We start from the raw sequence: 26,151 nt of genomic DNA on the forward strand, positions 1-26,151 counted from the left end.
TTTATTTATTTATTTTTTGGTGTTTTTCCAGGACCGGGAACCAAACTCACGACCTTGCGCTTACCAGGCAGGCGCTGTGCCGCTGAGCTAAATCCCCAGCCCCCCTTACACGTTATTTAAATCTGAATAACTGAGATAGTGAAGACTATAAAACTCACTTGTTAATATTTAATCTTAAGAGTGCCAATAAAAAAATGTTTTCACATCTTTCAAAATTTAAAGTCTTCTTGTGATGCAGAGGCTATTTCTCTATCACTTTTAATTGATACATAATTCTACTTCTTCCTTCCTAAAATTGGTTGCCTGAATGAAACAGAAGGAGTGACCCATCAGTTGTCACCAAAAAGAGGGAATTTTAAAACTATTAAACAGATAATAATACTGCGTTTTTAAAGGCTAGGAAGGAATATGTTGGTGGTCATATAAATTAGTACGATCCTTCTGGAGAGCTATCTGGCAAAATTTGTCAAAGATTAAAGTAGAAGGAACTTTTTTACTTAACCATTTATACTTCCAGAAATTTATCTTAAGGAGATAATCAGACCAGTCAGCACACATGTATATACAGTAGAATTTATACTGTGAAGAACTGTTTATAATCATAAAAAAGTTAAAACTATTTAAGTGCCCTACATAGGGCCTGAGTAAGCAAATCATAAATGGTATACAGTGAAATTCTAGGCAGCCATAATAAATAACGCAAAGTAGTAGTTGTCATGGATACGTCCACAACATATTGAAAGGAGAAAGTATATTACAGAACTACATGTACTATTCAATCTCAACTGCAATTTCTAAATATGGTATTGGTACAGATACCACTATGTGTGAGACATAAGAAAAACAGAGGCATAAAAGCAAAGCATTAAAAGAATGTTCACAGTGGTCGCGCTTGTGTGCTAAGAGTTGAAATGGTTTTTACCTCCTTGTTTATACTTTTTGGATTGTTTGTATTATTTTGTAATGAGCATATCCATTTTTAAAATTTAAAAAAGACTTACTAGATAGAATGCAGAGTACCAGGAGTGAACCAGCCCTAAGATAAACTATAAACTCTGAGCGAGGATGACCTGTCAATGCAGGTTCAACAACTACAACAAATGCCTCACTCCGGGGCTAGATGATGCGTGGGAATGGCTGTGCGTGTGCGTGTGTGCGCATGCGTGCATACGTGTGTGGGTACGTGCATACGTGCTTGGGTAAGTGCATACGTGCTTGGGTAAGTGCACGCGTGCATAGGGCCAGCGGGGCATAGAGGAACAGCCATGGTTTGAATGTGCCTCCTAAAACGCATGTGTAGCAACTTAAACCCCAATGCAACAGTGTTGAGAGTGGGGCCTAGACGATGCTTTGGTTTTCTGCGCTGCACCCTTATGAATGGATGAATGTGGATTACAAAAGGCTTGGGGTTGGGAGTTCACGCTCCAGTTCTCTCTCCCCTGTGATGCCTCTGCCATATTGTGACTCAACAAAAAGCCCCTCACCAGATGTAGCGCCTTGATCCTGGACTTCTCAGCTTCCACAACTGTGAGCCAAATAAACTTTTATGAGGTGTGATCAAAATATACGATAAATTTTTAATTTTTAAAAAAATTCATTACAGTAAAAGACACATTGGCATTAGACTCCCCCTTAAAATATTCCCCCCTGCTTCAAACACACTTATCCCATCATTCTTGCCACTTTCTGAAGCAATTCTAATTTCATGAATGTTTTCACAAGGTGTGATAGAATGCAGTGAACGCTGCTGCCAAGTGCCATCCCACGGAAAGGCAGGTTTGTGAAAATATTACAATGACTCTTGGGCTACCTTATTTACCGGATCTGGCGCCATGCAACTTCTGGCTGTTCCTCAAAGTCAAAATGACTATAACAGGTAAACACGACAATTGATTCAGGACACTGAGGTAGCCACAACAGTGCAACTAAAGACACTCAAACAGTCCCCGTATGTTTGAATCACACCTCATATAAATTACAGTCTGTGGTGTTTTAGTATAGCAGTACAAAACAACCTAAGTCAGAAACTACCTCTTTCAGGTCAAGTTTCTGTGAATCTAAAACTGCTCAAAAAATGAAGTCTATGGAAAAAACAGACATTAAAATAACTCTTGAACACTTTAATTAAAAGTTTTGTCCATTAAAAGAAATTGGAGGCAACAGAAGCGAATTTGAAAAGGCTTTTATCAGAAATCATTTCAAAACGCTGCAGACTGCTTAGGCCAACTGGGGGTGGTGGAGAGAAGTGCAACAGGCAGTCTCCTCGTTCCCCAGCAGTCCCCCCAAAAGCAGATCAAGAACGCTCTCTCCTCTTTTAAGAACCTCACTACTTTGTGCATTTACCCTGAAGACACTCTACTGTTTCTTTCTTGTTACTTCTGATTTAACAGAATGTTTTCAGCGAAAGCTTAGGGAACTTAACACTAGGTTAGGTAATCAAGGGCTCAAGAAAAGCAGTTCAACACTTTGTCTTAGATTAGCTTGAAAATGGAGTTCTAGCTGGGGTATAAGACCCTGCTGCTAAAAGATAAGCCAGTCTTAAGGGGTTTTGATGGAAGACCAAATACCAAGATGAGATTCTGCTGATAAGCCCTTTTTGTTAAGGGAAGAAGCATTCTGATGCAAGCTGGGCAATAAAATCAGGATTGGCATAAATTAATGGGAAAAACTAAATTTTACCTTAATTTTCAATCTCTTCAGTATAAGAAATATGTACAATATAATTTATACCTCCTATCCTTTGCATATACTCATCCCTGTATGTCACATAGATTTATTTTTAACAGAGCTTAAAATAATAAAAGACTTTTAAGGTTTCTATATAAAATATATGCCTTGTAGTGGAAACTACGTAAACAACATCCAGACTTTTTTAATTGTTTGAAGGAAAAGCCAGACTTGACAAAAACTAAATCCTTAAATCTGACTAAAAAGAACTGGTACTCTCATGAGGTCCAACAAACTAGAGCAGTATCTTAAATTAACCATAGGATGTCAACAAGTCTATAGTAGAAATCGAGTCCTCTAATAAGCTATTCTCATCAAGTCACACTATGTATGAACTTCAACGCAAATGAAGTTTAATTAACTTATCCAAGGCAGGAATAATAACATGCCCAACAACATCAAATTGTTACACTGGGCAGAACAGGCCCCGTTAGCTGAAGCTTAATATTAATGGCATTTGCTCAAGCTTAGCGATACACACTCAGAAGATAAACATTTTCACTATGATGAGTGCTAAGCTCGTACAGCATATTTTTAGTTTCCCTTGGGAAACTTAAAATTTAAAATGCAATGCCTTTGGAATATAACTGTGTGATCAGGACATTTCTAATGGCGTACGGATTGTCTTTAGTACTTAAGAAAAATTTTGGTCGCCACATTTACCTACTGTTCCTCTTTTAGTTCAGAGCAGTGAAATAAAACCGTGTTACGATTCTCATGGTAAATCCTCCTTTCCTAAAGCCCCCTGGGTTAATTACCAGAAATCTATTAGATTTAGCAGAATCATACTCAGACTGACTGGGAGAAATGGTAAGATCAAGCCAAGATTGCTGCTATCTTGAGAAAAACAGCCACACCTCAAGCCTCCCAATGCCTATAGCTTCTTGACCAGAAGTGCCACACAGTTCTTAGCCCCGCTGTACTTTCAGGCTTCTATATGTCAACCTATGAGAAGCAGCCTGTGAAAACAGCTGAATAAATAGGAACACTTTCCTGATCACTGAAAAACATTAACTTGCATCAAAAGAAGTCACATTACAGGTCCCTCTAAGATCCCAAGGAGCTTCCCCAGGGCACAGATCTGAATTAAATTCAACGTAAGTGCAGAATTCCCAGGCAATACCACAGGACAACATCAGTTTTATCTTTGCTACCATCCTAATGTGATATTATTAAGTGTCCCCATTTTTTTTTTAACTGAGGAATTTATAGCCCAGAGATTAAGAACCCTGCCCAAAGTCATGAAGCTAGAAGTAGGATAGGAACCCAGATGAAGCATAAAAAACATCTGACTGTCCCACTGTGTAGGCAGGAGATACACATTCTGATTTTACATCTGACCACTGAAGCCTGGCCGCACTACAGGCAAAAATAACTCTGTCTCTTGGCTGCTGCTTCTCTAAAGAAGTCTGCGTCTTGTCGTCCTGGATTGTTGTGAAAACATGAAATTAACAGAATGAAAAACTTGCAAAAAATTGAAAGCTCTATATAAGTGTGACATACTAAATATACCCGGCTCTGAACAACCCAGCAACACAGAAATTACTTCCTAAAGAGAGGAACGTAAAAGTTTTCTTTGTCACCATCTTTATCTTTCACGGTATGTGTCTGGTGCCCCTGTGAAGTGACAGACCATCACACCGGAAGTCAAGGTCTCAGTTGCAAAGCAAAACAACCTGAACAGGTAATACAAAAACAGATTTGACATTTATTGTTGAGAACAGCCAACCAGTTTCACAACACAAAAGCATATATAAATAGCAGTCTGTATCCAGGGAAACACAGTTTCTCTTTGATAAAAACATCCTTGATTGTAAAGACAATTATTTACCTCTAAACTGTCAAATCCTGAGGGAAAAAAGGATAGTGATTACTTCAAAATGGGTACAACTCCGATAAACAAAGAATCAGAATTCTTTCTTACCTCCCACATGTACACATTATTCTTAACCTGAGATCTTTTTTTCTTATCACCAATGAACGGCCCAAACTTTTTGCCTTTTAAAATTGGTTTAGTGGCCCAGACACCTAGAAAATAAAATCAGTATTTTAATAACGTATTGTTGTAAAAACGAAGTATTAAAGTCAATAGGTTTGAAAAACTTCAAAGATTGAAAGTATTAAAATCAGTATTTTAATAATGTATTGTTGTAAAGATTGAAAGTATTAAAATAATTCAGCTTCATAAAGTAGTTTAAAAATATATATATAGTGCCTAAAAGCAAGCTAATGTTAAATCCACTGAGATCAAGTTTAATAAAATTAAATCAAAGCCTCAACAGGCATTTTTAGTTTCCTTCTTTATATTCTTGAGTATTTTTTAAATAGTCTGTAATGAACCTGTACTGTTTGCAAGGAAAAAAAAAAAGATTTATATTTAGTTTTTACATGTATAGATGCCCATACAGTATAATCACAAATACTTGAAGAATAACATGGTCACAATTAAAGAAGAAAAAAATATTTAAGTGGAGTAAATTTACAACTTGAACTCTTAACTCTGCTTCTCTACAGATTTTAAATAGTCTCCACTAAACATGAGTTGTTTTTATATAAATAAGGAATGTGGTTTTACGAACAAATGGTTTATTTTGTTTCGTTGGGTTTTTTTTGAGACAGGGTCTCGGTATGTATGCAGGCTGGCCTCAAACTCATGGCAATCCTCCTGCCTCAGCCTCCCAAATGCTAGGATTACAGGTGGGCACCACCATGCCCAGCTGAACAAATGTTTTTGAAGTTCACTTGCTTAAATAAAGTAGGAAAACCATCTTCTCTCTGGCTAAGCTTCCCGAAATCATAGCTATTAGGACAATTTGCAGTTTCAAAGAATCAAAATATATGCTCATCCATGATAGTCTTAGGATTATTTCTATTTCCTATACAGTGAACCTAAGCGAATGGATATGATGAAGCAGCAGCTGGTGAGATGGCAGGAACCTAACCCAGGAAGATCAAGGGAACTGGGACCCAGGCCACTTGAGATGGGCTCCTTCATCTTTGCCTCAGTTTCCTCATGTACAGAAGGGGTGGAGGTTGGGCTTGTCCTGTCGAGCTAGAATATATGAATTCTACTTGTTTGTAAGTCTGCTATAAACCGCATTTGATCATATCACTAACAATCAGTTGAGCTACAAAATCAACCATTTTCATTTATACAATAAAAAATAAATACTCCAGTTGCTCACTGAATGTTCAATGAGAATTAAGAAAAACATTTATTAAAAATTCATTCCTACATATGTGTATATAAACCAGAATATCAGGAGTACATCTTTAAAAAGACAGAGACAGAATATAAATACGAGGTACTGAAGACTGTACTTTGACTATGCTTTATAATTTACTTCGTTAGCTTTCCATGTAAAGGTTAGACCACAAAAACATGAGCAATATACACAAGTGTGGTTTGCATTCAACGAGAAATCCTAGCCAGAAGCATCTGGACACATTCAGTCCGTGTCATTCATTCAAATATCTACTGAGAGTCCACAGAATGCCTGGAACTGGACACATAAAGACAAATGAGAAATGAGGACACTCACAATCAATGACGTAAAGATGTAAAGACAATTACAAAACGAAATAAGCATCGTAACAGGAGGGAACAACATATCCACTGGGAAGAAGCCCAGAGCGACACAGGACATTTGAGTGAGAAACCAGGGATTGGTGGTAGGATGGATTCCTAGTTTTATTTTTATGATGTTAAGTCCACCCTGGACTCTTGACTGGAAAATACATGAACACCATATAATCTTCTGAGTCAAGACAAATCTGTTCATCGTATGGCACTGCTGCCTACCTTCCCAGCCCCCACAAGAAGCTGTGTGCTCTTTATTGCCCGTCTCTCTGTGACTGAAGTACTTACCAATACGGGTCTTGTCAACAGCAGATGGAAAAAGCCTCACTTCCTCCGGAAGTCCTCGCAACACATGTTCAGGTACCTCGGCCAGGGTCTCAGTGGCTGCCGCAGGCTCATGAGCGTTCTGCAAGTAAAGAAAATAGGAAGATCATAGCCAGTGGAAGGAAATCTAAGTCATGTTTAGGTGATTTTTTTTTTCCCCTTTCTGGTCCAATAGCCAAATATGTAAAAATGTAACTGAAACTAGAAGTGGGCTAGCCAGAGAGAAATGATGATGTTAAACATTTCGGGAGTTACTCCGATGCTTACTTGTGAGTCTTTAAAAAGAACCACTGTAACCTTCCACCGTGTCTGTGTTGATCTATTTTGTTCCAGCTACTGCAACCATCCCCAGAATATGTAAATCTCTAGCACCATACTGCTTTTTAAGCTCCAAAAGAATCTGGCAGAAAATACATCTTAAGCTGACTTTTAAATCAGAGATTACCATCAGCATTCTAGCACTTTTAAAAATAAAAACTAATACTCCCCACTTAATGGACTAATTGCGGCACATACTATAAAGGCTGCTCTGACCACTTCGACAATGTCCTGTTCATGTAACGCTTAGCAACTATGTGCAACCTCACCAAGATTGACTATGCCACCCAAAACATCACAGCTTGTTGTGGTCCCTCACTGGAAGTGTGACTTCCCAGGACGATAATTAGCAAAGTTACAACTATACCAGAGTCACTGGGAAATAAAAAATTTTATAAGTAACTTATCAAAGTTCGGGTTGGAATTTATCATAATCTTAAGAAATAAAGACAGCTGTTATATATGTATGTAGGGAAAGGGGAGATTCAAGCCGATTGGCAAAGTGTGACTGTTACTTTAAAAATAATTTTCAAATGAATGGGCAACCAAGAGTCTTCTAACTGGTTCCACATACACCCTGAAGAACTGATGTGTATATCACAACATCGCTAAGAATGATGGGTCTTGTAGTCTTAGTGTGCAAAGAGAAACACTTTTCAGTGACTTTCAAAGGAGCCAAAGTAGGCAAAAAACAAACTCCAGGCTAACAAGGTTATTTTTTTCCTACAACAATGAAATTTTTGTAGTCTTTAAGAATGTTACGTGTTGGGGCAACCCACTTTCCGGGATCCCTTTTGTCCGTCTCAGACAGAGGCTTTCTTTCTCTCAATAAATTCTTCCTACTCTTAACCTCTGTTGTTGCTAGAAATCATTACTTGATTTTAGAGAATATGAAGTCAGCGTTTTGGACATCCAACAGGTTGGGAGCTTCATTCCCCTGTATCATTTGCAGGTCTTCCACCAAGATAATTGGTCAGAGGTAAGAGTCTGCTTTTATTTCATAGATCCTGGATTCTTTTTTTTTTTTAGATCCTGGATTCTGCTTCTAGATAAGTAAAATTTTTATGATGTTACCATAGTTTTGTCCCACCTCACACCCATCCTATGATTTGCCATTGGATCAATATTACCTAAGTGACTATACTTGTAACCTTATTGATTGGTTACAGTTCTGTCCCACCTTAAGCCTGCCCCACCTCATGGCTTTGCTCAATAAAATACCCTTGAGAAACGGGGTTGGTAGTAACAACCCACATTCCAGGACCCTTTCTGTCCCTGTCAGACAGAAGCTTTTTCTCTCAATAAATTCTTTCCACTCTTAAAAAAAAAAAAAAAAAAAAATGTTATGTGTCAAGTAAAGAATATCTTCCAAACTTGCAGACTCCCAGCATTTTGATTTTTAAAAACAATCAGTAGGCTGCTTCAAGCAAAATAAACCCCACTGTCACCACAGTTGTTTGCTTGCTGGTCTTCTTGGAGAGGGAAAGCCCAAGGGGGCACCCAAAGAATCCAGCACTCACTCTGCCTGAACAACAAAATCCCCAACATGCCTTCTAAACCATGGGAGTATTAAATCGCCCCATAAGACAGTCTCATGGCATAGTACTTCCGAGCACCTAAAATGTGAACAGATTTAGTACTAACAGTTCTCACTTCTAAATATGGCACCCCTGTTTTAAAATTTTATTCTATAGCCTGGATTTTTGGAAACGCGAATACATTTTCTTCCAAAGGGGAAAAATGTATTAAATTGATAGTTGAGATCCTACTTTATATAATAATTATTCCATAATGCTGATTAGTGAACACAGTGTTGATCAATACTAGCACAGCTATGAGTCCTAGGAACACTGGCCACTGAGTAGAGTCAGCTGGAGTTTTCCCCTTTCTTGGTGATGACCCTGGGGAAGCACCTGGTGCCATTTAACCTCCCCCAAGAGTGCTGCCCTCTGCTAACCCGACTCATACTTCCAGGCACTGCTACAAGAACAGTAATAGCAACTTCACAGTATTTCCTTGGTGCAAGGCACTGTGCTAACCATCTTACAAGCTCGACATGGTTAACCGCAAATAGCCAGGACAGATGCTACCAGTGATACAACCCAGAGCGCCCCCCAACACACACAGAACAGGAAAGCGATGCTTACAGAAACGGCCTAAATTTCTCAAGGCCTGAATCTGAATTCTTGTCTAACCCTAGAGCTCAAGCTCATAACTACTGTGATTTCCATTTCAGATTTGCTGGAATATAATCTGAGAACCTCTGCCCTACAGCTTCTAGACTTCCACGGAAATGCCAGCAGGAGGTGGCGCCTAACACAGGAACGGTCATTCCCATAGGATATGTGTAATCTGAGTACAAGATAGATGGAGACCATGTGTACTGAAGTATCCAAAACACCTATGAATATAAAGGTCGCCCGCAGAGGTGACGGGGCTAAATAAAAAAGGAAAATTCCTATGCCTTTGTTTACCTGTGATTTCCAAAGTGGGCTTATTTTCCTAGTAGAGGAACTCAGCTTTCATCTGCTTAAAGCAGTACTCCTCACACTACACTAGGATTCAAAACATAGAAGACCTCAACTCACAGTCCTGTCCCCCTCCAGACACTGGTCAGCCCCAGGCCTCCCCTCTGCAGGAATCTCCTCAGCAGGGGCGGGCTACAAACTGGAACCTTCTTGAAAAAAATCAGTGTTTCGAGAAATAGAAGAAGCCAGGCTCCTGGTTTGACCTGCTCAGAACCACCCTCTTGCTTTCCGTATTTTTCTTTCATAGTTCTTACCACAATTTTTAGTAATTAGTAGTCTAATGAGGAGTTTAATGTGCACCTCTCCTGTGAGGCTGCAGTCAGCACAGATGGTGTCTATCTTACTCAGTGTTGCATTCCCAATGCTTAGCAGCAGCAAGTGACACTTTTGTTGTCACTTGCCTACAACATGATGCTTTGTAAGCTAACTTAAACCTTAAAAAAAAAAAAAAAGAGAGAGAGATACACGTAAATAAAACAGCAGAGGCACCTATCAGGAAGTATTTTCTCCTGTGCCTGAATTTCTTGAATATGAGGTAGGAACTTTTCAGGACCCCCAAGCACAACAAAGCCTACAGGTACTCAAGTCCTTTGTATACTCTAAGTGGCATAATATTTGCTTAAAACCTATAATTATCCTCCCATGTACTTTATAACATCTCTAGATTACTTATAATACCCAATACGCTGCAAATGCTATGTAAATAGATGTTACACTGTATTGTTTAGGAAACGATGACAAGAAAAACAGTCTGCACATGTTCAGTACAAAGGACATTTATTTTTCAAATATTTTCAATGTGAGGTCAGTTGAATCCACAGGCACAGAATCCAAGGATCCAGAGGGCTGACTATATGAAAACCTTTTTTAGAAAATGTGGTGTGCTTTCAATTCCAAACAAGTAATTTAGAAGTAAATCTTTGGAACAAAAGAATGTTTAAAAAGAACTTTCTTCCTCACATATTCATGAACTGGGCTATTATATATATACACACACACAATTTTTTTTCAAATAACATTACATGTATTCTTAATCTGACCAGGGTCAACTTGGTTCATATCTTAAAAAGTCATAATTTGATCCTGCATTATTTCCCAGATCGATCTTATCTAAAAGAAACTGTGATACCTACTCCATTATAGTGTATTAACATATTTCTGAGTCCTCCGGAGGTCAGGCAATATGTTAGGCATCACATTTGCCTGACAGAGAGCACTATGAAGCAGCCCCAAGCAGGACTTAAATTAACCAACTGGCTTTTTGTGTTTACTTGTGAGTCTGTCCAAAGCCTAGGCCACTTGTCTCAAAGTGGGCAATGGAGTCACAGTAAGTGAAGCTCTGTGAGCCACTAATCCCCACTAAAGCCTGTAATGGCAGATGAAGCCAGAAAGCCTCAAAGGATAAGACAAGATCACAGCCAAGGACACGTGGATCTGATCTCAACTAGATTAAGACTATAGCCTCAGGTATCTCACCCCTGGGTGGATTAATTTAATCCTTTTAAAGGGTTAATACATTACTTAGAGAAGTCCCTGAGTAATTCTGCTGTTCTTTTTTTTTTTTTTTTTTTTTTTGGTTTTTTGGGTTTTTTTTCCGGTACCGGGAACCGAATTCACGACCTTGCGCTTGCCAGGCAAGCGCTTTGCTGCTGAGCTAAATCCCCAGCCCCCAATTCTGCCGTTCTTGAGTACTCCCCTCCCTTCTTCTGATAACCAAATAAATATGGGCCACCCAGAGAAGGTCTTAGTCTTAGCCCTGAGAGAATCTCAAATTCTGTGAGAGGCCTCTGATCATCCTAGTGCCCTGAAATCATTCCATTTGCCTCTTTTTATTTAGCCTTCACTGCATACTCGTTCGGGAGATTGTGGACCTCACAGCCCGCAATAACTAAAGAATATTATTAACTGGATATTTGCCCCAAAAATGCATCACTGTGGTGAGGAAGACAGACAGAATCACACACACACACACATACATACACGTTTGATAACCAGAAGACAAGTCAAGCACAGAACAGGGTCACAGTGATGGACTAGAAGTAGAAGTGCCACTCACTGCACCCTGGATGCTCAGGGGATCGATCATGTGAGGACACCAGGAGCAGAGTGTCTGAAGAAGGCAAACATCTGCCAGTGGGGACCACATCCTGAGTCAGGTGCTCTGAGGGTAGTTAGCAAAATGATCAACATGTCCAGAGTTGAGGAAGCGAGGCCAGGGGCAGGTATGGGTAAGGCTTACAAGAACCCAGTGTGCTTTGCCAGTCTGCAGGGTGAGGTGCAGGAGGAGGCCATCCAGACAGCAGAAGACAGTCTGTGCAGGCAGCGGCCAGGGCTCCTCCCAGAGGCGCCCTCTCAGTTCCCCACCCTCCACGGCGGCCCAGTCTCCCAGCACCCTGTCCTTGCTCTTCCTGTCTTGGGGGTCGTTAACACTGACCACTGTGACAGATGGAAGAAGTTAAGGACCTCTCTGCTTTTCCGTAATGCAGACTTCAGTGAGGATTTGCTTTTCTGCTACTTAATGAACTACAGTCTCCAAATCTGTATTAACACATAGATCTGGGACAGAAAGCATTAAATTTAATGTGTTACACTTAAGTCAACTTACTTAGCTATTAGTTATTAGTTATTAACTATTAATTGATCTGGTTAACCTGACATTTCCTATTTCCTACTACCTCAAACTCAGTGACAGTCAATAAATATTCCCTCCCTTCCCCAACTAAGAGCTACAAGCCCCTTCCTCCACTCAGTCCATCCTCCAGTCATCAACCAACACTTCTAAAGTGTCTGCTCTGGACTGGGACCATGCTGGGCAGCGAGGATACAACAGTTCATAAAGTTGATCAAGGTTCCCTCCTCATGAAGCAGACTGGCTATGGCACAACTGCTACCTAAGAAAGACAAGAAACTTCCCTGAGATTTTGATTCTCCAGGTCTGACCTTGTCTGGAGCTTGCAAAGGGCCTCCTAAGTCTTCCCGACATCTGTCTCTTGACCCAGGACCTTCCCTGCTGGGCGGGTAGGAAGCTCAGAGAGGGTAACAGTCACTGCTTCCTCCAGGCCAAGATCTGTGCTAGGCACTTCACCTGTGTTCCTTTGCTTAATCGTCATGACAACAGTGATCACAATGAAGACTGACGGAGTGTTCCTCATTTAATCTGTACATTACCATTCGCTGTGGGTACTTTTATGATCTCCATTTTACAAAGGAAAATGAAACTTACCCATAGTCAGCCAGCGGGTGGGAGAGCTAAGTAATTCCAACCCAGACAGTGAGGCCTCGGGGGCTGGGGTCTCACAGAGCAGGCCAGAGACCCAGAAGAGCAACTTTCCCCAGCTACATGGTTTAAAATAGTAGAGCCATGCCCAGGTGTGCTGGCAGGCCTATAATCCCAGCACTCGGGAGGCTGAGGCAGGAGGATTGCTGGGAGTTCGAGGCCAGCCTGAACTGCACAGTGGGACCCTGTCTCAAAAAAGACCAATAAATAAATAAATAAATAAAAAGTGGAGCCAGATAAAATACTCGAGTCCACATTTTTTACCACCAAACCAGCGGGGTCCCTACTACCCAACCCCAGAATGCTTAGCAAGTCTCTTTCAAGGGTCTACAAAGTCAGAGCAACTGATGTTGCCTGCTGGTGTCACTCTTGGGTGTGGAATGGAGTTTTCTGGAGGAGGTGATATATAAGGACATCATCGTTCTGACAGCTGTGATGCCTTAATTTTATATTTTTAAATTTTCTGATTTGTGAATAACGTCTTCAGTGCAACATCACTGCACCAAATCAACTCCCCAGTTTTGATATGGCACTACAGCTACGTAAGATGCTACTGCTGGAGAAAAGTACGTCAGGAGCACATGGGACTCCAGGATTTTAAGGGTGTCACTGCTGATCTCTAAAGGAGAATGAGGGTAACAAACTAGAACAAATTGGGCAAACTGCACTGGCTTTAGAGTATTAAATACAACAATTTACTATAAATGCCCCTGGCGTGAGAACAGAGTTGCTACCCTCTGCAGTTAAACCCCAGGGGCGCTGGGTGTGGTGGCGCATGCCTGTAATCCCAGCACTTGGGAGGCTGAGGCAGGAGGATCATTGCAAGTTCAAGGCCAGCCTGGGCTACAAAGTGAGTTGGAGGCCAGCGTGGGCTACAAAGTGAGTTGAAGACCAGCCTGAGCTGCACAGTGAGACCCTGTCTCAAAAAGACAAAAACAAAACAAAACAAAAAAAACCCCAAGGGCATGAGGCTGAGACCCTGGCAAGGCAACACCACCCTAAGGGGCCAATTTGCATTTGTTTTGTGGGCCCCTGCCCTATCTAGGGGACACACTGGCCTCCTAGAATACAGTCCCCACTACCCTTGCCCAGTAGGACTTCCACGAAGGCTAGCTGTAACGCTCTGAAACTCCTGGCCGTGGCAGTTCCAAAGTCTTCCTGGCATGTGTGTGAGGCCAGCTATGGACGAAGGCCCAGCAGGTTCAGCGCCCATCCCAGGATGCCGGGTGCAGAGCACTGGCTGCTGTGAACAAATCCAGCAGTCAACCACCAAGAGGCCTAGGGCACAGAGGTCTAGCTAAGGAGGGCCACACTCGGCGGGTGATGGAGTCCCTGGGAGCACTAAAGAGGCTTCAAAGCAGAGCCTCGGATGCCACGGCCTCCAGAGGAACAGAAACAAAGGAGTCCTGGTGCTGGTGCTGGCGCTGGTGCTGGCGCTGGTGCTGGCGCTGGTGCTGGCGCTGGTGCCGGTCAGAGCAGAGATGGGAGGGCTCCTAGAGTATGGCGTCAGCAAAGCCGGGGAAAGGGCTCCAGGGAGGGAGCGTGAGGAGTGGCATCAAACCCAGCAGCCAAGCCTCTGAAATCTGCCATACCTGGTTCTCCACTTCTGCCAGCACGCCTCAAACCTAAAGCCACACAGCGGTTCTCCATGCCCACCCACACCCAGCAGGGCCTCTCCCTGCTGTGCCAGGCTCCCCTCAGCCAGAAGCTGTGAAGAGGGACGAGTGTCCCTGGCAGCGGCCCACAGGCTGACGAGGAGCGGGCGGGAGGTCCTGCTGACGGCAAGAATGATAAAACAAGCTAGACTGTCGCACCGTACCCAGCACTGCTGAGCATGCGCAAGGCCGTGAGCTCCAGCCTGCCCCACCCCGGAAACATGATAAACAAGGTCTTGCCTACCTGCACTCCAGAGCTGACAGGGCAGGGTGAGGTGGGAATGCAGTGGGGTAAACTCTGAGAAGGAGACCTGTGCTGCCTCCCAGGGAGGTCACTGCTCCTGAGACTGAATGGCTACTTTTTTTTTTTATTCTGGTGATTGAAACCAGGGCTTTCACACTGAGCTACCTCTCCAGCCCTTTTCATTTTTTGACACAAAGTCCCATTAAGCTGCTAAGTTGCTGAGGCTGGGCTCAAACTTGAGATCCTCCCGCCTCAGCCTCCCAGAGTGCTGGGATTACAGAATTGTGTCACCAAGCTCAGCTTCCCAAGTTCTGAAACTACAAGCATCTTCATCTAAGGCGGCAAACTAGAGGGTGCAGGGCAGGATATATCCTTTCAAGTCAGATGGGGTATGTTTGGTATACCCATGGCATTACTTAAAGAAAAAAATTCTACTGGAAGAAGTAACAGAAAATCTCCATTTTATTCTAAAAATTCTGGTCCCAACCAGCATCCAAGCCCCCAGCTCACCCTTTGGCTTCTCCTCCCCTCCTTAGAGTACGTCAGTGATGGGGAACCTTTTAAGCCTTTAATGATACAAACAGCTCACTGAGGCATGCGTGCCATAGGTTTGCACCACTGGACGAGGTCCTCCTCCTGTGTTAGGTCTGTCACAAGGCTGGCCTGCCTACTCTGGGTCTGACACAAGAATTGAGGGCCAGGAGAAATCGTAGTTGTTACCGGCTTTACCACTGCAGACCACCAATCTCCCCGGTGCTCCATTCTTCCAACAGTCAGTATCTTCTACATCCTTCCAGGTGAAGTTCAAGTCCCAGCTTATTGTAAAGACATTCCGCACAACCCACCATAACTGCTCCTTTTCTAATTTCCCATATAATCAGTTCAGCGTTGTGTAAGTGCAGAACTGAGGCTTGTAAAGAACTGTTCAATGGGGGGGGTGTTATCAGCAAGCCAATCAACTAGAGGGTTTCTACAGCAGTCCAAGCAAGGGATATCTGGGGCCAAATGCAAAGAGTAACAATGAACAGAAGGTGCTACATATGGCAGAATTAGGGCTTGGTTACTGACTGGTGAAAACACATAATAGCAACAGTGTCTGCTGTGCCAGGCACTGGCCTGAGTGCTTCATGTCTAACTTCCTCACTAGCTGCAATGGTACAACTATCCCTGCTTAACAGACAAGACCAAGAAGAGGTGAACAACCCAAGCTGGAGAGGCTCAAGCAGAACTAAGGGTGGGGAATCAGACAGAAGACTGCAAAAGCGAGACAAAGCTTAACAGTCCTAATCTTTTCCACTACCATATTAATAGTAACAACATGGAAGGCTGCCCTTCTTGCCACAAGTTTCTTCCAGTCATTTAAAGAAAGTTCTATGCAATTTGTTAATTACTTTTTCATTCAGAAAGGTGCTGTCCTAGGGCTGGGGATATAGCTCAGTGGCATAAGTGCTTGCCTGGCAAGCACAAGGTCCTGAGTTCAATTCCCAGTACCAAAAAAAAAAGAAAAAAAGAAAAGAAAGAAAGAAAGAAAGAAAGGTGATGTCCTATATTTTATAAAAGTTGCTAATTTAGGGCCACCCCATTTGGGACCCCTCCTGGAAATCCAGGAGCTAGTCTCCTTCTCCTTTTTTATTTATTTATTTACAATAAAACTTCCCTAGCCTCAAGAAAATTGCTACTTTATCCAGTAGAATATTGTTTAAAATGAGAATTAAGTGCTAGCATTATTCGAGATGTTAATTTCTTAAACTATGCATTTATTAATTGAGACATAAGTCATAACAGATCAGAAGGACCTTACTTGGAAATCTTTTTTTTTTTAAGTCAAAAATTGGTATATGCTAAAACAAGTTTTTGCACAATGTATATTTTTAGGATTAGAAAAGGGGAAAGAAGATAACTAAAATGGAAGATGAAAAGCCATCCCAGGGTTCATCAAACCTTTAGAAAGAGGTTTATGGTCAGATAGTCTTCCCAAAATGTCTCCTGTGAAAGGAACATACTACTGCTGCACGGAGTGATGAGACTGGGTCTCAGTCTGCTGACCAACAGAAGAAAAACAGAAGAACACATGAGGTATGATTCCATCCGTGAAGCTCTAGGACAGGAAAAACCCGTCTATGGGGACAGAATGCAGATCAGGCGTTATCTAGGGTGGGGGAGAACTAAAAGGCTAAAGGAGTTTTTTGGGGTAATGGACATGGCCTGTTATCTGACTACTGTAGTAGTTACATGAGTGTAAACATTTGTCAAGTATAGCAAACACTCAAAATGCATACATTTCACTGTACACAAATTATACTTCAGAGCTTACATATTTATTTTGGTTGAGACATTTATTTGTATTCATATAAACATAGGGTCTTGCTATGATGTAGTTGAACTATATACCCTAGGCTGGCCTTGAATTTATCACAATCCTCCTGCCTCAGCCTCTCAAGTGCTGGGATTATAGATAGGTGCACCAATGCCCAGTTTGATTTTTATTTTTTAAAGTTCAGTAAGTAAATAAATCCTACATGCTTATCTGCAGTACACAAAAACAATAGCTTAAAGGACAAAAATACCAATGCACTAGAAAATAAATTTTAATTAATATTTATTTTTTAACCCAACTCAAACATTCCCCTACTCAAAACCTTCAAAAATCCCCCCTCCACTTCTGACCACTTAGCCCTTCCCGCTGGCTCTCCTTCCAGCTACGTGGCCTTAGAACCAGCCTCCCACTCCCTCTTTCTACTCCTTTCAACAGACGTCCCCTGCAACTGGAAAGGGAGCCCTGCCGTGCAGCACAGCCTTGGCACTGACCGCCATACGTGGGCTGCGTGCACCATCTCACGTGGGAATACATACTAATGCTTTGAGCTTTAAAAAATATATGAATAAGCAAGTTTTACTAACATTTATTTGTACTCATAGAAACAACGAATTATTACATTTCAGTTTTTAATCTATTTAATTAGCTTCTTAAGATCAGTTTGATCAAAATTAACACTGCAGGGTAAGGGCAGTGGATGATAGAAAAGATTCACTTCAGTAACTTTAATATTAAGAACACTTCATAGTATATTTGTGCTAACATACAGATAGATTACTGCCACAATAGGCTAGTAATAATCATTTCAGTAATTGTCACAAGCAAAAACATTCTAAGAATTGTGGGGTATTAAAATACTCTACAATCCTACCAAAAAAACCTCCTTTTTGTTTAAATTTGCAAACAAGACTCTAAGCCACTATTCCCAGGCAAACAATGGGGAAAAAAAATCAAACACGTTTCAGTTTATAGAAATAACAAATCACACTAAGGAATGAGTACGACTGCAGTAACAATAAACAGATGGACACATGGAACAAGAAAGTTTCATACACCGTCTTTGCAAGACAGCAATCAAATGAGCTCAGAAATACTAAAAACTCTCTCTGAAAGCTTGCAGGTCCACTGAGTTGTCCAACTGAAGAAAGTGTCTACTAACACTGTTAATTCCGGTAACGAACAAGCCTGTTACCACACTCTTGCCCCACCGCTCACCCGACGAGAGACAGTCTAAAAGTGCAGTCAGATTACGTCACAGTCTGGCGCTTCTCAGCTATACTTACCATAAAACAGAAATGCCTCCCGATGGCCTCACGTCCCTAGAAACCTGCTCCTTGCCCCTCACCCCAACAGCATCTTGTCCCAAAGTCCCTGACAGGGCTAAGCTCCAGCCCCTCGGCTGCCTTGTTTCTCAAAGCAAGCTCATTCTCACCTCAGGATTTCTGCATTACATGTGTGCTCACTCTGCCTAGGATTCTCTTCCCTAGGGACTTCCTACACCTGGTTGCTGGCTACAAGCTGAGTGTCGCTTCTACCATCAGTCACCTCCTCTGATCGGCCTTCTCCGAGCACATAACCCAGACAGCCTGCCCCCGTCACTTAGCCGCTCCGCATCACAGGCTTACTTCACCGTCTTGGGGCTCCGGAGTACGCTGTGCTACTGCGCCTGGCCTTGCCTCTTCCAGGAGCACGGAAACTTCTGAGCCCTGCCCGCCTACTTCACTGCAGTCCCCACAACGTGCCGGGAGGCAGTCTGTGCAGGCGGCAGGGAATGAAAGAAACTTCAGGAGAGCTGAGAACATGCAGCTGGGATGGCTTTCATAATGCTCAGGGTCGGCTCTGTAGCACTGAGTAACTAAAGCTTCTTTCGTTATTCTATTAGTTTTAAAACAAGCTTGTAAGGCTAAATTGCCCTGTTGCTGATTAGCAGCAATAACACAGATTACTGATCAGGATGTAGAGGCTTCATTATAATTATTAATAATTTCAAAGATTAGTAGCAATAATTTATAAAGATTCTTAGGGAAAGAAACTTAAGTATGACTCAGTAATCAAGGCAGTTGTAGTAAGTTATCATGGCTGTCCTCAAATATTGCAGTTTTCCCCTGCTACCAGGTGCCTAAGGGGACTGCACTGCTCCCCTGACCAAGTTTTAACTTCAACGTGCTAGCCTGACTAATTCATACAAGTGAAAGTGTCCTTTATTAAGACAAAGCCTCTATCATTGTTGGCTTTTGAGTGACGACAACAGCAGGGCCCCATACTGATCCACACTGGATGTGTAACAAAAGCAAGAAATAAACTACTGCCATGTTAAACCACTGAGATTTTTGGAGCTGCTTATTAACTCAGCATTTTATGGCTTAGTCTGACTGACAGAGAAGTACGGCATGGTGATCAAGAACCCGGGCTTTGGAAATTTACAGATTGAGTTTGTTTGGTATCAGAGCTCTTTCATTTACTACCGCAGTGACTAAGTGCGAGCTACAGCCAACTCTCTGGGCCTTGATATCTTTATCCGCAAAAGTTGGTTACAAAGACTGAATTAATAAGAGAAGTGCCATCCATGTTTAACAGTGTACCTGCTGTGTTTATCAGGCACTCGACAGATACCAAGTGGTATTAAATACTAGTGAATCTTCTCTAAGATACTATGAGCCTATGTGCATTATGTCACTAAATCCATCTAGGAATACAACAGAATACCTCAAAAATTAAATATAGATGACTCCTAACTTAGGACGGTTTGACCTAACAGCTTTTGACTTTACAATGGATTTATCAGGACACAGCCTCACAGTAAACTGAGCAACTATATCAGGATCAGTGTGGATTCTTAAAGAATAAAGGTTATCTGAGGTCTGAAAATGGAGGAGAAAATGGAGGAAGGAAGAGGAAACACAGTAATTGCTCCTTTTGAGAAGGAACGTGACTCCCAGGCAAAGCTAACTGGCTCTACACTGAAATGACAGAGGTGCAGCAAGGGGTCAGTATAGAGTAAAGAACAGAGGAACAGGGAAAAACGACACAGAACAGTTGCTCTGGGGACCTTGTGGAGCCTCAGAGCTAGGCTCAGAGGGAGCCTGCAGGGCTACTCTGCCAGGAAGGACATGGAACACAGAGACACAACTAAGCCTAACAGCTTAGAATGCCACTTTAAGGGACCATGTTTACAACAGCAGCAAGCATCGGAACCCACCATTTCTTCTACGGGAATCATTAGCAGCAATACAGCATGCCCACAGCCCCTAAACCTCAGTGGCAGGTACAGGTGGAAGAAATGCTTCTGTGCTGCTGTCTTAGAGACCTGGCCCATTATGGGACAGATCTGACAGCTAAAACTCATCAAAGCAGTGCCAACCAGGTCCCAGGGAGAACAATTCCAACCATAAACCAACCATTGGGATTTTAATTAAAAGCCAGTCTTGTTCAAATGCAAGTATTTTCAATACCTACATCTTTTGTGTAATCATGTTGAAGTCTTTAATGGATTTATTGATCATTTTCACCAGCTGAAAATGACAGCAAGTGCAAGCATAAACTCTCCTGAATAATTCTTAATTTTTAAAAATTATCGGGACAATTGTTGAGAAATACTGATAGATTTTGGCGCTATGACAGAATAATCAGGTCTCAACAGGCTGCAAATAAATTCTTCCAGGAATGAAATATAAGTAAAAATGCTGAAAATTTTAATCACAAAAAGTGGACCATTTTTATAATCCAAATAAAGCTTTCAATAGTACCAGACCACTTAAATTATACCCAAATCAGAAATGTGCTAACCATTAGAAACATAAGAGGATACTTTTCCACTGATATTTTGGCATCTGGCATCAAAGGCAGCCCTCTACAGATCTGATATTAAAGCTTGTCAAAAGCAAAATGAAACTGCAAAACAGCCAAGAAGAAAAATGGGTATTGCTACAACTCTTTTAAACGGCATGTAGCCTTGAACACAAGTTCATGTGATATAAATGGAACATTAAAGCAAAACCGTAAAGCATCAAAAAAGAAAAAAAAAAAAGTCCAAACATGTTAAAAGCAGAACTAGTCCAACAGGGTATAAGAATGAGGCTTAAGGAAGCCTAAGGTTAAAGTTTTAGGCACTTCGAACAATAGGTCAGTGAACAGCCAGGCAACAGGAACAAAGTCTATGTTTAGATTCCACTTTGGAAATATTCACCATCAATCTTAACTAGAATCAAGACTCCTCTAACCACAGTCCCCAGCGAGTAAAATAAACATGCTTCTTTAGGTGACCAAGCTCACATTTAAAAGCCAATCTTAAAATAGGAAAGCAAATGAAACCTATGACGTACATTCATATAACTTTGACAGATGACAACCGAACATCTACTCTGTTCTTTTTCCCTCCCCCTTCGCCATTTCAAAAATAATCTGCCATCAAAAGCATGTCAGTAAATCTCCAATTTTTAAAATAATAAAAACCATGTGCCCCATGTGTTCACCAGATTCATTTCTTATGATGTATAGTTCTCTGTATTAAAATAAACATATTTCTGATAAAGAACATAATGAAAAGAAATCAAAAGAATCCACTCCAAGAATTTCACATCTCTCAATGCAACATGGGACTGGATTTATTAAACTCTGCCACCTAATGAAATGACCTGTGATCTCTATTTAGAAGCACTTGTGATAAAAAGGCGTCTAATACTCCAGGCGACAGGCACACAAAATATTTTCAAGTCTGAGAGTTTTAAGCTAAAAATGAAAATACATTACATACTTCAAATGTTTAGGTTTTGTTCTTCATATTTTAAAATAATGTGTTTATGAAGAATTTAAAAGAGAACATTTTTGACACCCATAAATGTCTGTGACTGCAAGTGAAATGATATTGAGAAAATAAGAATGCTGTTCTAGAATAAATGAAATCCACGCAACTGATTCTACTTGTCAGAACACCCGTGAGGTTACAGAAATACTCGCAGCTGAACAGTTACCTCCAGGTAATCCCACACCCATCTGTAAAGAGAAATACACACTACATTTCAGTATTTGCCCTCTTTATTCTATGAAAAGGATTTTCAAGGGCAAAATACTTAAAATGTTTGGGTTTGACCAGCTGCAGTTTCAAAAAATAACTTTCAGTCTTTTCTTTTGAAGCAATGGAAATTATACAAGAAGGGTTAAAAATGAAAACTGACGAAGCTTCAAAACAAACAAAGACCAAAACTTCATACAAGAGTGTGGCAGGCAAGAGGTAAAAAAAAAAGAAAGTCTGAAGTGAAGTCCCTAAGAACGAGCCCGCCACTCAAGGACCCACAGAAATGCCAACCCAAGACAGAGTAACGCACATTCCACTCCGTTAAATGCACACTGTGAAAGCGAAGAACTAATAAATGGTGCTAAGAAATGAAAATGAAAATCTAAGCAGAATGAACGTGTGTGTTACTGTCTTTAAAATCAAGTGCTGGTCTAACATCTAGGTTATGTATTTGTATAAATTTTTATTTTTAAACTCACCTGATTCATTTTCAATTCCTGTTGTGTTCTGTAAAGATACACACAACAAAGAAACTTCTTTGATTACATGAACCCTAAAAAGAAAAACAGACAATTGTAATATGTACCTGCCTACAAATTTACAGTGATTTAAAACCACACACAGAACTGCCGAGTTTGCTCAAAGGGCTATTCATAAAGCATCTCATGCCAGATCAACTTCACTCTACGCTGACAGCTTACTTCTCAAATTTATTATCCACAATAAAATAGATTTCTTACTAATCCTTACTAGGGCTTCATTGTACTCCGCAACTGAAAGCACACTGATTAGAATGACATCAAATTTCTGCTTTGGAATTGCATCACTCCTAAAAATAAATTAGCTTTGTTAACAGTGAGAAACACAAAGCACTAAAGAGTAAGTCATTATGCAAAGCAAGTGTCCTTCTTTTGCTTGCATCAATGTGTTGCAGGCAAACACAATTAGAGCCCATTACATTACTGTTTTTCAAGTTCCTGAAGCAGAAATGTGGATTTACTAACATCGGCTATGGTAAATTATCTTTGAGGAAAAGAACAAAAATATGCAATAAAATGCAAAGGCTTTAATAAAAGAGCTTTAGAAAAAGCTACAATTATTCCTTTAAAATTTTGTGCTCAACATATTACTAGTATATGAGAATAAGACAATGAGGTATTTTCATGTGAACACACATACACAATCATGTACCACATAATGACGTTTCAGTCAGCGACGGACCACATACATGACAGTGGCCCCATAAGATTATCCTGCCTCGTGACGTTGCAGCTGTCTTAGCAATGTTGTGTCGGTCATTTATAAAGTTCATACAGTAAAAAACAGCCTAAGGACGCATTCCTCAGAACACAAGCAGTCATTAAGCAATGCGCGGCTATATTGGTTTTCTAAATAATAATCTATGCAAATGGTCCTTTCTGCAGTGTATGCCTGAGGAGCCATTTGATGTCATTCCTAATACGTGAAAATCATGCCACTTTAAGTACAGCTTCCACTGTAATGTTCTAAATGCTTCAATATATGGACGCATACATGCACCATTAAGTGCGATTCTATTTCTTCAGGCATTTATTAATAATAACTTCTCTTTCCTTCTTGGCTCACAAGGCTCTGCTTACATTGTAACTTTCTGTTCTAACTGTTAATAACCCAAGGAATTTGGAGTATAATGGCTTTTTTCTCACCAGAAGAATATACTGCCTGGTCACTGTCACGAAGAATACTGATTTGCATTTTACATTGTACCCCAGTTTTGTGAGGAAGGTTGACACTCTTCTCTTTAACCACACTCACCTGATCACTTTTAACAGGCAAAGGCGCTACATTTCAATTACGGTCTGGTCATCTGAACTATGTTTTTATTTGTAAAAGGCACAACGAATGTACTCCATAAAAATGCATCTTGTTAAGAGAGATCAGCACTATCCAAACCAATGTATATGCCTAGTAATTAAATACTCAGTTAATAAAAACATCCCTAAAAGAAGAGTGACCCAAACAAAACCTCCCTTCTTTTAAAGTATAACAATGCACGTCTTTCTCATAGATATGTAACATGTCCTTCTGCAGTATACACATCACATATTGAATATAATCCATCCTAGGGCTGGGATATAGCTCAACGGCACAGTGCCTGTCGGGCAAGCGTGACATTCTGAGTTCAATTCCCGGTACCCATGAATATAATCCATCCTATTGTATGAGACCTGAGATTGTGATCCCGTTAAAAATATACACTTGGGTGTAAAACAGTGATAAGGTTCATGACTTCTAAAACATGCTTACATAAACGCCTCAACCAAAAATGCCCACTATCATCAGTTCCCCCGGGTGGTCCAATGTGACAGTGAGTAAGGAGTTAGGGTTTCACTTGTCCTCTTACTGAGCTTTTCTAGGTAGGCTTATTCACCTTGGCCTCACTTCCTCTTTGAGAAACAGACTAAAACTTAACAAATGCAAATATTTTAATGAGAGATGTCTGAATGCAGCTACAGTGCTGGCCATTTCCGTTGGTTTGTCTCTTCCTTGTCATGAGAGTCACCAGTTTTCACAATTATTACATAAGAAACTTCTTCCAAAGTCCAGCAGGCACTGTAAGGCCTTCACATAATTAGCTCAGTAATATTTACCGAGGTAAGCACTAGAATCCTCAGCTAACAAGACACATTGAAGAAGGTCAAGATAACTTGCCAAAGTCCCATAATCCTGGTTTCTATCACTTCTTAACTATATTTCATTCTTGTTTGGTTTTATTTTGTTTTGGATTTTTTGCTTTTTTGTTTGTTTAAAGCTTCACTGAGCTATATTCATATACCACACAACTGACTTACTTTAAATGTGTTACTCAAATACTTACAGAATTGTGAAATCATCACCACAATCAATTTTAGTACATTTTCTTCAGCACAAAAAGAAACCAGCCACTAGGGAAGTATTAATCTGCTTTCTGTCACTACAGATTGGACTGTGTCCAGTTCTGAACATTTCATGTTGTGAAAGGAAAAAAGGACAACAATTTAGTTTAAGGATCTAAACTGGCTATATTTTTGATTCTAGAATGGAACGCTTATATTTTTGATTATGGAACCTTTCATTGCATAAGAGTAAGTGTTCCCTCACCCACCATGACTCCTGTCTACCCTGAGCCCTTACTATGCGTCAAACACTGTTCTGCAGGGCTGGGGATGTAGCTCAGTGGTAGAGTGCTTGCCTAGCATGCACAAGGGCCTGAGTTCAATCCCCAGTACCACAACACACACACACACACACACACACACACACACACACACACACACACAACCACTGTTCTGCAACAGTAACAGAGGGAGGATCCCTGCCCTCCAGGGGAGGCGACCTGCAATGCACAAATACACAAAACACAAAACATAGCACATGGGATAAGAATGTGATTTAGAAAAAAAATTAAAGAGTTAGGAAAAGGGCAACAGGGATTACAATCTCTCTATCTAGCTCTACAACCAGCAAACCAACAATCTGGTGAGAGAAGGCCTGAGGAGCCATCTCGTAACACCAGGAAGGAGAAGAGATGTAAGCCTGGAAGGTTTGGGGAGGAGCTTTGAGAGAAAGCCGAAGCATGAGGGGGAAGCCTCCTGCGCAGCAGGCTTGGAGCTGAGGGGCATAGACAATGTGCAGGCGGTGACGTCACAGCAAATGCCCTGTGTAGGTAACAGATGATGCTAACTTGGCCCAGGTGGCAGAAGAAACAGAAGTGACTGGATTCTGGAAGCGGGGAAGGGAAGGGGAGGAGAAGGAAAGGGAAATGAAAACAGAAAAAATAGAGCCCTCGAATTCAGCTGCTAAATTAGAGTAAAGAAGGAAGGAAAAGCAAAAGAAAGTCAAAGATGGTCCTGAGGTCCTGCGAGGAAGGAGCAACTGCCTTCTTTCTAGCTCCTTTTCATTTGTTTTCCTTTCTTAACAAGTTCTCCTCTCCTTTTCTCACCCTTTCCAGTTCATAGGCACATAGGCACATATAGCTAATAGGCACAATTCAAACAGCTGCCCGGTCCTGACATCTCCTATTAGGCAGCTAAAATAGTACAGTACTTAAAGCACTTTATTCTTTATTATCTGAATAAATGGCAAACTTTTTCTAAATCAAAAAAGGTGTAATATAATTCAGATTGCTACATAATTTAAAATCTTCTA

At 41.0% G+C, this 26,151-nt stretch overlaps 1 protein-coding gene across 1 annotated transcript in view; it reads right to left on the minus strand.

Annotated features, from left to right (window-relative positions):
• Prdm2 (PR domain containing 2, with ZNF domain) overlaps positions 1-22,537 on the minus strand; it is a gene marked incomplete in the record, with an annotated part of 99,967 nt that extends 77,430 nt beyond the window's left edge. Inside the window, 3 exon segments of the mRNA XM_013507399.1 lie at positions 4,652-4,755; positions 6,596-6,713; positions 22,464-22,537. Of these exon segments, the coding sequence (XP_013362853.1) occupies positions 4,652-4,755; positions 6,596-6,713; positions 22,464-22,472 (231 nt within the window).
• Positions 22,538-26,151: the final 3,614 nt, after the last annotated feature.

This window comes from Chinchilla lanigera, unplaced genomic scaffold (assembly GCF_000276665.1).
Source record: "Chinchilla lanigera isolate Chin_1 unplaced genomic scaffold, ChiLan1.0 scaffold00126, whole genome shotgun sequence".
Classification (NCBI taxonomy): domain Eukaryota; kingdom Metazoa; phylum Chordata; class Mammalia; order Rodentia; family Chinchillidae; genus Chinchilla; species Chinchilla lanigera.